The sequence below is a fragment of the Salvelinus namaycush genome, chromosome 11 (assembly GCF_016432855.1).
Source record: "Salvelinus namaycush isolate Seneca chromosome 11, SaNama_1.0, whole genome shotgun sequence".
Lineage (NCBI taxonomy): Eukaryota > Metazoa > Chordata > Actinopteri > Salmoniformes > Salmonidae > Salvelinus > Salvelinus namaycush.
In genome coordinates this window covers 23,336,621-23,349,694 of record NC_052317.1, presented here as the reverse complement: position 1 = coordinate 23,349,694, position 13,074 = coordinate 23,336,621, and the positions used below count along the sequence as shown (strand labels likewise).

Sequence of the window (13,074 nt, the reverse complement as noted above, 5' to 3'; positions counted from 1 at the left end):
AGTGTCTATATAGAGTCTACACCTCCCTTGAACTGTTACAAAGTGGGATTGAAATAGATTTTATTTGTCATTTTTTCATTGATCTAGACAAAATACTCCCTAATGTCAGTGAAAATAAAACTCGAGAGATGTTTACAAATTGAATAACTAAAATAGTCGTTGAATAAGTAGTCACCCCCTTTGTTAGGCAAGCCTAAATTAGTTCTGAAGTAAAATGTGTCTTAACAAATCACTTAAGATATTTGGACTAAATAATAGGGGTTGACATGATTTTTGAATGACTATTCCTTCCTTTGTCCCCCATACATACAGTACATCTGTAAGGTCCCGCAGTCAAGTATTGAATTCCAAGCACAGATTCAACTACAAAGACCAGGGAGCTTTTCAAAAGTTTATAAAGAAAGGCAGTTGTAGGTAGATGGGTAACAGTAGCAAATCAGGCATTGAATATATCTTTAAGCATGGTCAAGCTAATAATTATGCTGTGGATGATGTATTAAACCACCCAGACACATCAAAGATTCTGAACTGAGCTGCAGGACAGGAAGGAAACTGCTTAGGGATGTCACCATGAGGCCATTGGTGATGGTAAAACAGCTATAGAGTTCAATGGCTGTGATGGGAGAAAACTGAGTAAGTATCAACAACATTGTAGTGACTCCACAATAATGACCAAAATGACAGAGTGAAAAGAATACAAATATACAGAACTAAAATATTCAGAAACATGCATATGTATACAACAAGGCACTAAAGTAATACTGCAAAAAAAACACTGCAAAGGAATACACTTTTTGGACTAAGTGCAAAGTGTTATGTTTGGGGCACACGCATCACTGAGTAACTGCCTCTTTATTTTCAAGTATGGTGGTGGCTGCATCATGGTATTGGTATGCTTGACATCGGTAAAGACTGGGGAGTTTTTCAGGATAAAAAGAAACAGGATTGAGCTAAGCACAAGCAAAATCCTACAGGAAAACCTGCTTTACACCAGACACTGGGAGAGGAATTCACCTTTCAGAAGGACAATAACCTACAACACAAAGTACAATCTACACTGGAGTTGCTTACCAAGAAGATGGTGATTGTTCCTGAGTGAACAAGTTACAGGTTTGACTTAAATCTGCTTGAAAATCTATGGCAAGACTTGAAAATTGCTGTCTAGCCATGATCCCCAACACCTTGACAGAGCTTTAAGAATTTTGAAAAGAATGGGCAAATATTGCACAATACAGGTGTGCAAAGCTCTTAGAGACTTACCCAAAAAGACAACAGCTGTAATCGCTGCCAAAGGTGTTTCTAACATTTATTGACTCAGGGGGTTGAATACTCATCTAATCAAGGTATATTGTGTAGATCATTGACCAAAAATGACAAGTATATAGTGCATTCGGACCCCTTGACTTTGCCCCAAAAATGTACTTTACAACCTTATTCTAAAATGGATGAAATTGTTTGGATTACATCGTTTTTCCCCCCTCATCAATCTACACACAATACCCCATAACGGCAAAGCAAAAACAGGTTTTAGAAAATGTTGCCAAAATAATAAATAAAATATCACATTTACATAAGTATTCAGACCCTTTACTCAGTACTTTGTTGAAGCACCTTTGGCAGCGATTACAGCCTCGTGTGTTCTTGGGTATGACGCTACAAGCTTGGCACACCTGTATATGGGGAGTTTCTCCAATTCTACTCTGTAAATCATCTCATGCTCTGTCTGGTTGGATGGGGAGCGTTGCTGCGCAGCTGTTTTCAGGTCTCTCCAGAGATGTTCGATCGGGTTCAAGTTCGGGCTCTGGCTGGGCCACTCATGGACATTCAGAGACTTGTCCCGAAGCCACTCCTGTGTTGTCTTGGCTGTGTGCTTAGGGTCGTTGTCTTGTTAGAAGGTGAACCTTCGCCCCAGTCTTAGGTCCTGAATTCCTGGTGACTTTTGTATTTTTTGGCCCATGGGCAGCCTGTTTCTGACTCCTGATATAGGTATTAAGGTGCAATTTGGGACATAGCCAGGGACTCAGGGATGAGAAATTGTGGTGTTTTTCAGTTGAGGGCAGCTCTGCTTCAGGAGGCTAGGCTGAACTGACACTCCGGTGCCCAGGCTTACTGGGGCCTAGCAGCTGGCAGCTGGAGTCCCATGATAATGGCCCTGCCCTGCCACTGTAAACTGAGACCACCGGAGGGAAAATGAAATGTGGGTTGAGTCCATCCTCATCCATGGCACACATAGCCATAACCTTACTGAGCTTACTGGAAGAGACAGAATAGTTTGTCAGAACAGACCGAAAATAAAATCTTCTACAGAGAAATAGATTAATATTGTCATGTTTTTATTTTATCATCCAGAATGTTCACAGGGGATTACTGGGAAGCAAATAACACTATGTGACCTTATAGCAGGAACCTCAATGTCAATGAATTACAGACCCCTCTGAATAGCATTCTGAGATTTATTTAGTTAGTGAGTTAGTGCATTAATTCAATGCTATAGCTTGTCTTTTGGGGGACCACAACACAGACTCGTGGCAGCCTGTGGCCTGAGGTAATTGCTTGCTCGATACAGCCCACCTCAGTCTCTTCCTTGGTGATCTAGATATCGTCAACAGCTTGTACACCCATCACTCTGGCTCCCTCTCCCGAATGTGGCAGAATCTGTGTTCATATAACTCAACCTCCCCCAGTCCAAGGCAGCTAGCTAGATTGATTGAGTAGTATTGAGTTAGTGGAGTAAAGTGCAGACTCACTCCTCTTGTCTGTTCTGTCTAATCGCTCTATCTTACTCCTGCTCACTCTCGTTCTCTCTCTGTCTGTTGTCCACAGAAGTGTCTGCTGAGAGGTCCCCCAGGAGGCGGAGTATCTCAGTCCTGGGGAATTCAGAGAAGAACATATCCCTGGACGTACCCAACTCATCTCCCTTCAAAGTACCGGTGAGTGCTATTGTTATGATTAGAAAATATGTTTATTGTCCAATATACACGGATGTCCAACGAAAACTTGTCTTTTGCTTTATAACAAACCTCTCAGAAAAAAACGCACACATTAGACATTTTAAGCCTCTTTGTACAGTTTGACGTACAATAACTGTTATGTTGGAAGCAATTAGGAAGCCATTAATATTTGTTGCCGTTTTGTATTATTTTGCTATTTTATATTATTTTGATATCTAGAAGTCTTTCCCTTATTTGAAGCATATGGGCAGACTGCAAACCCAACCCTCTCTGTACTTGATTAGACTTTATTTCAGTTAAAACTCCCCAAAGCCCCATTGATGGCCATGGGCTTTCAGCAGCTCAGTCAGTGGTAAAACTCTCCGCTATAAACATGGTCTTCCTATTCCATCCTAGGACATGGATAATATCAATCTAGTTGTTTTTTCTTTGCACCGGCAGGACAGAACGTCAAAGTCTGGTAAGATCAGGGGTGGTGGTGTGTGTCTCTTTATTAACAACATCTGGTGCGCGATCTCCAATATTAAGGTTCTGCTATTCTGAGTTAGAGTACCTCATGGTAAGCTGTAGACCATACTATTTACCAAGAGTTTTCATCTGTAATTTAAAATAGCTGTCTATTTACCATCACAATCCGATGTTGACATTAAGACCGCACTCAACGAGTTGTATCAGGCCATAAGCAAACAAGAAAATGCTCATCCAGAGGCGGTGCTCCTAGTGGCCGGGAATTTTAATGCAGGAAAACTGAAATCTGTTTTATTTCATTTCCACCAGCATATGTCACCTGTGCAACTAGAGGGATAACAACTCTAGATCACCTTTACTCCAAACACAGAGACATGTACAAAGCTCTCCCCCACCCTTATTTGGGAAATTGGACCTTAACTCTATCCTCCTGTTTACAAGCAAAAACTCAAACAGGAAGTACCAGTGACGCTCTCAATACGGAAGTGGTCCGATGAAGTGGATGCTAAGCTACAGGACTGTTTCACTAGCACATATTGGAATATGTTTCGGGATTCATCTGATGCCATTGAGGAGTTTACCACATCAGTCACCGGCTTCATTAATAAGTACATCGATGACGTTGTCCCCACAGTGACCATACGTACATATCCTAACCAGAAGCCATGGATTACAGGCAACAGTCGCACTGAGCTAAAGTCTAGAGCTGCCACTTTCAAGGAGCAGGACACTAATCCGGATGCTTACAAGTAATCCCGCTACGTCCTCCAACGAACCATCAAATAGGCAAAGTGTCAATACAGTACTAAGTTCGAATCCTACTACACCGGCGCTGACGCTCGTTGGATGTGGCAGGGCTTGCAAACCATCCCGGATTACAAAGGGAAACCAAGCAGAGAGCTGCCCAGTGACGGAAGTCTACCAGCCGAGCGAAATGTCTTCTATGCTCGCTTCGAGGCAAGCAACACTGAACTATGCGTGAGAGTACCAGCTGTTCCAAACAACTGTATGATCACGCTCTCCGTAGCTGATGTAAGATCTTTAAACAGGCTAACATTCACAAGGCCGCAGGACCAGACTAATTACCAGGACGTGTACTCAAAGCATGCGCTAACTAGCTGGCAAGTGTCTTCACTGACATTTTCATCCTCTCTCTGACCCAGTCTGTAATACCTACATGTTTCAAGCAAACCACCATAGTCCCTGTGCCCAAGAACGCAAGGTAACCTGTCTAAACGACTACCGCCCCGTAGCACTCACATCTGTAGCCATGAAATGCTTTAAAAGGCTGGTCATGGCTCACAACACCATCATCCCAGAAACCCTGGACCCACTTCAATTCACATAGCACCCCAACAGCACTCCACACTGCCCTTTCCCACCTGGACAAAAGGGACACCTATGTGAGAATGCCGTTCATTGACTACAGCTCAGCGTCCAACACCATAGTTCCCTCCAAACTCATCACTAAACTCAGGACCCTGGGACTGAACACCTCCCTCTGCAGCTGGATCCTGGTCTTCCTGACGTGCCGCCCCCAGGTGGTGAAGTTCGAAACTACACATCCGCCACGCTGACCTTCAACACGGGGGGCTCCTCGGGTGCGTGCTCAGTCCCCTTCTGTACTCCATGTTCACCCACTACTGCGTGGCCACGCACGACTCCAACACCATCATTAAGTTTGCTCACCGATGATGATGAGACGGTCTATAGGGAAGAGGTCGAAGACCTGGCAGTGTGGTGCCAGGACTACAACCTCTATCTCAACATGGGCAATACAAAGGAGCTTGTTGTGGACTACAGGAAATGGAGGGCGAACATGTCCCCATTCACATCGACGGGACTGTAGTGGAGCAGGTCGAGAGCTTAAAGATCCTTGGTGTCCACACCACTAAGGACCTATAATGGTCCAAACACAGTCGTGAAGAAGGTACGACAATGCCTCTTGCCCTTCAAAAGGCTGAAAATAATTGACATGGGTCCTCAGATCCTCAAAAGGCTCTACAGCTGCACCATTGAGACCATCTTCACTGGCTGCATCACGGTTTGGTATGGCAACTGTTCGGCATCTGACTGCAAGGCGCTACAGAGGGTAGTGCGTACGGCCCAGTACATTACTTGGGTCAAACTCCCTGCCACTCAGGACCTCTATACCAGGCACTGTCAGAGGAAGACCCTAACAATTGTCAGACTCCAGCCGCCCAAGTCATAGAATGTTCTCTCTGCTACTGTACAGCAAGCAGTACGGGAGTGCCAAGTCTGACCAAAAGGCACCCGGACAGCTTCTACCCCCAAGCCATAAGACTGCTGAACAGTTAATCAAATGGCTTCCCGGACAATTTACATTGACCCGCTCTATTATTTATTTAATATATTTATCTTAATTGTTTTGCTCTGACTCCCTTGCACTGGCTCTACAGTATGCACACTCACTAGACTCTACCTGTCACATGGAATGACGCTGGAGAGATGAAGCAGGTACGGGAAGTAAAACATTTAATAAACAACGGACATGGAACGAGACAGGAACAGCATCAGCAAACGAGTAACATAAACAAAAAACAATGCAGAAGCGGGGAACAGAGCTGGGGAACTGACAAATATAGGCGAGGTAATAACAGGTGATGAGTGAGTCCAGGTGTCAACCGAGGCAACGAAACCTCTCGAGCCAGCCAGGGCGTGGATGCCTGACGGGCTGGTTTAGGCACCCCCGGTTCCATCGGCAGCGGAATCCACCCCGACGTCACCAACAAAAACAAAAACAAAAAAAACTTCTGGACCGGCTGGGCAAACAAAAACTGACTATCTGGCTGAGGCCCGACGTGGGATGGGCGCCATCCGGGGCAAGGAAACCTCTCAAACCAGCTAGGGCGTGGAAGCCCAACGAGCTGGCTAGGCACCCCCGGTTCTATCGGTGGCGATCCAGAGCCGATGCCATCATACCAACCGGAACGCCAGTACTCCCCGACGCTTCGTGTGATGGCTTCTGCATTCTGTCACACGGATGGACGCTGAAGAGACGAAGCAGGTACGGGAAGTAAAACATTTAATAAACAACAGACATGGAACGAGACAGGAACAGCGTCAGCAAACGAGTAACACAAACAAAAAACAATGCAGAAGCGGGTAACAGAGCTGGGGAACTGACAAATATAGGGGAAGTAATAACAGATGATGAGTGAGTCCAATATCGCTGATGCGCGTGACGAGGGAAGGCAGGTGTTGCTTAATGGATGATAGGCGTGCGTGATGCAGGGCAGCCTGGCGCCCTCAAGCGCCAGGGGGGGGAAGAGCGGGAGCAGACGTGACACTACCTACACACTCACACATACTACATACACTCACACACACACACATGCATATTGACGCCACACTCACACAGATTCTTTCACACTTCACATATGCTTCTGCTGCCCTGTTTATTATACTGTATATCCTAGTCACTTTTACCCACATGTAAATGCTGTATTACGGCAATTACCTCATACCCCTTCACATTGACTCAGTACTGGTACTCCTTGTATATAGCCTCGTTATTTTTTTGTGTTACTATTTCCTTTTTTATTTAGCAATTATATATATTTTTATTAATTTTTAACTCTTCACTGTTGGGAATGGGCTCGTAAGTAAGCATTTCACTGTAAAGTTGTATTCAGCGCATGTGACCAATAAAATTTGATTTGATTTGAAACCACTCAAGGATTTCACCATGAGGCCGTGATCGGAGAAACTGAGGATGGATCAACAACATTGTAGTTAATCCACAATACTAACCTAAATGAAAGAGTGAAAAGAATAAAGGCGGTACAGAATAAAAATATTTGAGAACATGCATCCCATTTCCAATAAGACACTAAAGTAAAACTGTAAAACATTTGGAAAAGCGTTATGTTTGAGGCAAATCCAACACAACAAAAATAATGATGTGCAAATATTGTACAACCTAGGTGTGGAAAGCTCGCTGCCAAAGGTGACTCTCTAACATCTATTGACTTAGGGGTTGAATACTTACGTAATCCAGATAAATTGGTGTTTTATTTTTCATATATCTTTTGTAGATCGTTGACAAAAAATAACAATTAAATACATTTTAATCCCACTTTGTAGTCAAGGAACGCGAATCCTTTCTGAATGCACTGTAATGCAGTAATTTAGACCCTGCACTATGCAGGGAATAGGGTGCTTCAACCTTGTTACACATAGAACTCATTTAATAGGAGCTCTGTGGGTTTATCTAGCTAAATCTTACCTTACTATAGCTTCTCGCATAATGCATCAGCATTTTTCACATTCTCAGACGTGGACTTGAAGTCTAGAACCAACTCTGTGCAGTTGTTGTGAAGTAAATATGGAAGTGTGTTATGGGAGATATATATATGAAAACTTTTGCTTGCTAATCAGAGACTGTGGGAGTGTGCCTCAAAGGACTGCGAAAACTCAGAGACATGCTTTTGGTGATATTTATAGCCAAAAGAATTGGGCCATGCATCACCGTTACTCATATTTCTGGCCTGTTATAGGGCTTCTTGTTACGCTTTTAGAAGATTTTGTTAAGGATAGATGAAGAACAACTTCTACATTTGAAGAAAAACTTCTACTTTTAAAAAGGTCTCTGATAGCTTACATTTTTTTCAATGTCATGTTTTTTTAGATTCACCAAAGGGTCTAGCCTACTTCCACTAGTGGGTAGGTGACTCATGTTTGTCTGCTTAAATGTTTGTCCGTTTCTATAGACAAGCTATTTTACCTGCACAGCAAAATGGGAATGTTCCCAGTGGTGTAAAGTAAAAATACGACTAATGTAGTTTTTTGGGGGGTATCTGTACTTTATTATTTACATTTTTGACAACTTGTACTCCACTACATTCCTAAAGAAAATATTGTACTTTTTACTCCATACATTTTCCCTCACAACCAAAAGTACTTGTTACATTTTGAATGCTTAGCAGGACAGGAAAATGGTCCAATTCATGCACTTATCAAGAGAACACGTGATCATCCCTACTGCCTCTGGCAGACTGACTAAACACAAATGCATCTTTTGTAAATAATGCCCTAGTGTTTGAGTGTGCCCTGGCTGTCCATGACTTTTAAAAACAAGAAAATGGTGCCGTCTGCTTTGCCCCTTTACCCCTACCAACGTGTACATATTACCTCAATTACCTCCACTAACCTGTTCTCCAGCACATGGACTAGGTACCTGTACCCTCTGTATATACTGTAGCTTCGTTATTGTTATTTTGTGATACTTTAGTTTATTTAGTAAGTATTTTCTGAACTCTATTTTTCTTAAAACGGCATTGTTGGTTAAGAGTTTGAAAGTAAGCATTTCACGGAAAGGTCTGCAGCTGTTTTATTCGGTGCATGTGACAAATACATTTTGATTTGATTAATATAAGGAATTAAAAATTATTTTTTACATTTGATACTTAAGTATATTTAAAACCAAATACTTTTAGACTTTTGGTCAAGTAGTATTTTACTGGCTGACTTTCACTTTTACTTGAGTACGTTTCTATTAAGGTATCTATACTTTGACAATTGGGTACTTTTTCCACCACTGAATGTTCCCAATGGTGTAACCTGGCTGTTTCAAGTAAGAGAGATTCAGTGTGTCTCTCAGAGTGGGAGTGCTGATAGGATCAGGTCTGTGTAATCTTATTCATTATGATCTAAAAGACAACACTGAGTCTAGATCAGTACTTCTAATTAGAGACGTCTAGATCCCTGGCACTCTTAGCCCTCACTATCTTAACCCTCACTTCTATCTACTGTAACATCCCCCAACCAGGTGCTGGTTGTGGACCAAGTCAAAGTGATGACTGCCGTCAGCTTGTGCTGACACGACAGGCTTTATAAATTCAGGCACCCATGGGAGCAGAGGGGAGAGGTTTGTGCTGTTATTGTCTCTGACTGAAAATGAGCTGTTTGAAACTCACCTCCTCCACACTGCCAAGGTGAATGAGAATGACAAAAAGCTGACAGCCTTCCTGTACCTGTCCTCTCTGTGGACGTAAAATGTTTTATTTCTCTCTACCTCTCCTCATTGTGAATAATTTTACAAAGCATATCAACACCTAATTATAGTGGAGTGCACTTCCTAGAGTTTATTGCAGCTTTGCTAATAAGTAACATGGCTTTCCTGTGCAGACTTAGCAATACTCTCTCACTGTCAGAGGTCACAATATGTACTCTGTGTTGCATTACCATATCCTATGTCAATATACAGGCCAGGGTAAGCATTATACACTACTCCAAGATATACAATATCTGGCTATGAATAATTTCAAAGTTACAAGTTTCTTCTTTCAACCATTGAATTAAGTCATAAAAGAACAACAATTGCATATATATACAGTGGGGCAAAAAAGTATTTAGTCAGCCACCAATTGTGCAAGTTCTCCCACTTAAAAAGATGAGAGAGGCCTGTAATTTTCATCATAGGTACACTTCAACTATCACAGACAAAATCAGGGGAAAAAATCCAGAAAATCACATTGTAGGATTTTTAATGAATTTATTTGCAAATTATGGTGGAAAATAAGTATTTGGTCACCTACAAACAAGCAAGATTTCTGGCTCTCACAGACCTGTAACTTCTTCTTTAAGAGGTTCCTCTGTCATCCACTCGTTACCTGTATTAATGGCACCTGTTTGAACTTGTTATCAGTATAAAAGACACCTGTCCACAACCTCAAACAGTCACACTCCAAACTCCACTATGGCCAAGACCAAAGAGCTGTCAAAGGACACCAGAAACAAAATTGTAGACCTGCACCAGGCTGGGAAGACTGAATGTGCAATAGGTAAGCAGCTTGGTTTGAAGAAATCAACTGTGGGAGCAATTATTAGGAAATGGAAGACATACAAGACCACTGATAATCTCCCTCGATCTGGTGCTCCACGCAAGATCTCACCCCGTGGGGTCAAAATGATCACAAGAACGGTGAGCAAAAATCCCAGAACCACACGGGGGGACCTAGTGAATGACCTGCAGAGAGCTGGGACCAAAGTAACAAAGCCTACCATCAGTAACACACTACGCCGCCAGGGACTCAAATCCTGCGGTGCCAGACGTGTCCCCCTGCTTAAGCCAGTACATGTCCAGGCCCGTCTGAAGTTTGCTAGAGAGCATTTGGATGATCCAGAAGAAGATTGGGAGAATGTCATATGGTCAGATGAAACCAAAATAGAACTTTTTGGTAAAAACTCAACTCGTCGTGTTTGGAGGACAAAGAATGCTGAGTTGCATCCAAAGAACACCATACCTACTGTGAAGCATGGGGGTGGAAACATCATGCTTTGGGGCTGTTTTTCTGCAAAGGGACCAGGACGACTGATCCGTGTAAAGGAAAGAATGAATGGGGCCATGTATCGTGAGATTTTGAGTGAAAACCTCCTTCCATCAGCAAGGGCATTGAAGATGAAACGTGGCTGGGTCTTTCAGCATGACAATGATACCAAACACACCGCCCGGGCAACGAAGGAGTGGCTTCGTAAGAAGCATTTCAAGGTCCTGGAGTGGCCTAGCCAGTCTCCAGATCTCAACCCCATAGAAAATCTTTGGAGGGAGTTGAAAGTCTGTGTTGCCCAGCAACAGCCCCAAAACATCACTGCTCTAGAGGAGATCTGCATGGAGGAATGGGCCAAAATACCAGCAACAGTGTGTGAAAACCTTGTGAAGACTTACAGAAAACGTTTGACCTCTGTCATTGCCAACAAAGGGTATATTGAGATAAACTTTTGTTATTGACCAAATACTTATTTTTCAGCATAATTTGCAAATAAATTCATTAAAAATCCTACAATGTGATTTTCTGGATTTTTTTTTCTCATTTTGTCTGTCATAGTTGAAGTGTACCTATGATGCAAATTACAGGCCTCTCTCATCTTTTTAAGTGGGAGAACTTGCACAATTGGTTGCTGACTAAATACTTTTTTGCCCCACTATATATCCAGATCATGTTTAATTTGATATCTCAGCCTTCACTGTAAATGAAGCAGAAAAAGCTCAAGGAAGTGATTGGGTGTTAGATGTGAGTAATACTGGGGTAAAAGGTCACTGAATACACCCCTGTCTCAGCTCTGACTCAAGACCCCTATTGGTTTCAATGTGACCTCGTCATAGTATTCAGTCTGACTGGGGTTATTTCACAATACACTACCAGACACGCTGTTCAGTTTCCTATGTGTCACCAGAGCATGACAATGGAATTCACTCCCCAACTTGGTCATTGTGGTCAGCTGGTCAGTCACACTGTAGTTACTATATCACAAAATGAGCAAACAAAAGTCTAAGACAGTGATAGTGTTGTACAAAACTTCATTCTAGTTCTATGTAGGCTACACATTACACAACATTTGTTAGAAATTCTGAGCTGACAGAGTTTATGACCGGTGTGACACATTAGCCAATCATTGGTACAGCAGCTCTCCCAATGCAGACAGACTAGTTGCAACAACTGCTGATGCCCACAGTAGAGACAGCCATACAAACTAACAAATGTGCGTCTCTGAGTGTAGCACTTCTCCTGAAGGTAATTTCCTCTGTTGTGTCTTTCAGGGGTTTTTCAGCAAACGACTGAAGGGATCCATAAAGCGGACGAAGAGTCAGACCAAACTGGACCGCAACACCAGCTTCAGACTGCCCTCCCTGAGACATTCAGAAAATGACAGGTAGGCTGTTCAATTATCTCCTTCCATATTTGTTTTATGTTTGAATACCAAGGAACTGAATTCACATCTCTTTTCTTAATTCTGCCTCTCGGAGTGGATTTAGGCCTATCTACTGATCATCATTTGGTTATTCATATTTCACCACCAAAGTATAGCTGATATTGTAGATATTGAAATGTGGAAGAGAGGCGGGGGGGGGGGGGGGTGGGTGTACAGGCTTTTAAGAAGATAGCCACATCTTACATTATGTTCCCAGCCATTATCAGTCCTGAGTGCTATTCTGAGATCTGTCTTTGATTCCAGGATTATAAGCATGTGAAATAATGGCCTTACTGTAAGCCTGACTGCTTTCTTCCCTCCCTCGCATACGGTCAATATAATAGGACAATTAGGCGTTGTTGTATCCATGCATGTGAGACCAAGACAATTGTAATCCACAGTGCACTTCCTCCTGGTCTGAACAGGGGGCTAATGTTGATATATTTGGGGTTCTCAACGCTGCAGTGAGTTTGCTGAATAGTTTTGTTCTGAGGAGGGGGGCGGAGGGACAGCAGACAGTGCCCTGCCTGGCGGGCTTCCTCTTTGCTCTGAGGGGGGGTCTTCCCCATGCTGGGCCCTTTGCTGCCTGCCGAGGGCCGTGCTGACTGTGTTGATATGCAGCTCCGTGCGCCAGGCAAAATATGCAGCTTCTACCACTACACAGATACTCACTCACTCACTCTGACTGTTCTGTGCAGATTGTAACCTACAGAGCTAGTGATGAACAGGCTAGCGGCCATAGAGAAGTACTGTATCTATCTATGCTAGTGGCTGAGCGGGTAGCTGGTAGGCTACGTGCATATAGTACTGTCGAGCTTTGCTCAGGCTGACATGGCATCTGTCACTGTGTAGGGCTGTACGCCCACGTGAATGACGTCTGCCTGCCCCGTGAGCCAGAGTAGTGAAAGTGGACTTTAGAGGCATTAGAGCCAGCAGTAGC

The 13,074-nt window shown here is 43.1% G+C and overlaps 1 protein-coding gene across 1 annotated transcript in view; it reads left to right on the top strand.

Moving 5' to 3' along the window:
• Positions 1–13,074, top strand: part of LOC120055302 (ras GTPase-activating protein nGAP-like) — a 77,085-nt gene that overhangs the window by 43,151 nt on the left and 20,860 nt on the right. Inside the window, exons 5-6 of the mRNA XM_039003177.1 lie at positions 2,824–2,930; positions 11,983–12,095. Of these exons, the coding sequence (XP_038859105.1) occupies positions 2,824–2,930; positions 11,983–12,095 (220 nt within the window). The remainder of the gene's footprint in view (positions 1–2,823; positions 2,931–11,982; positions 12,096–13,074) is intronic.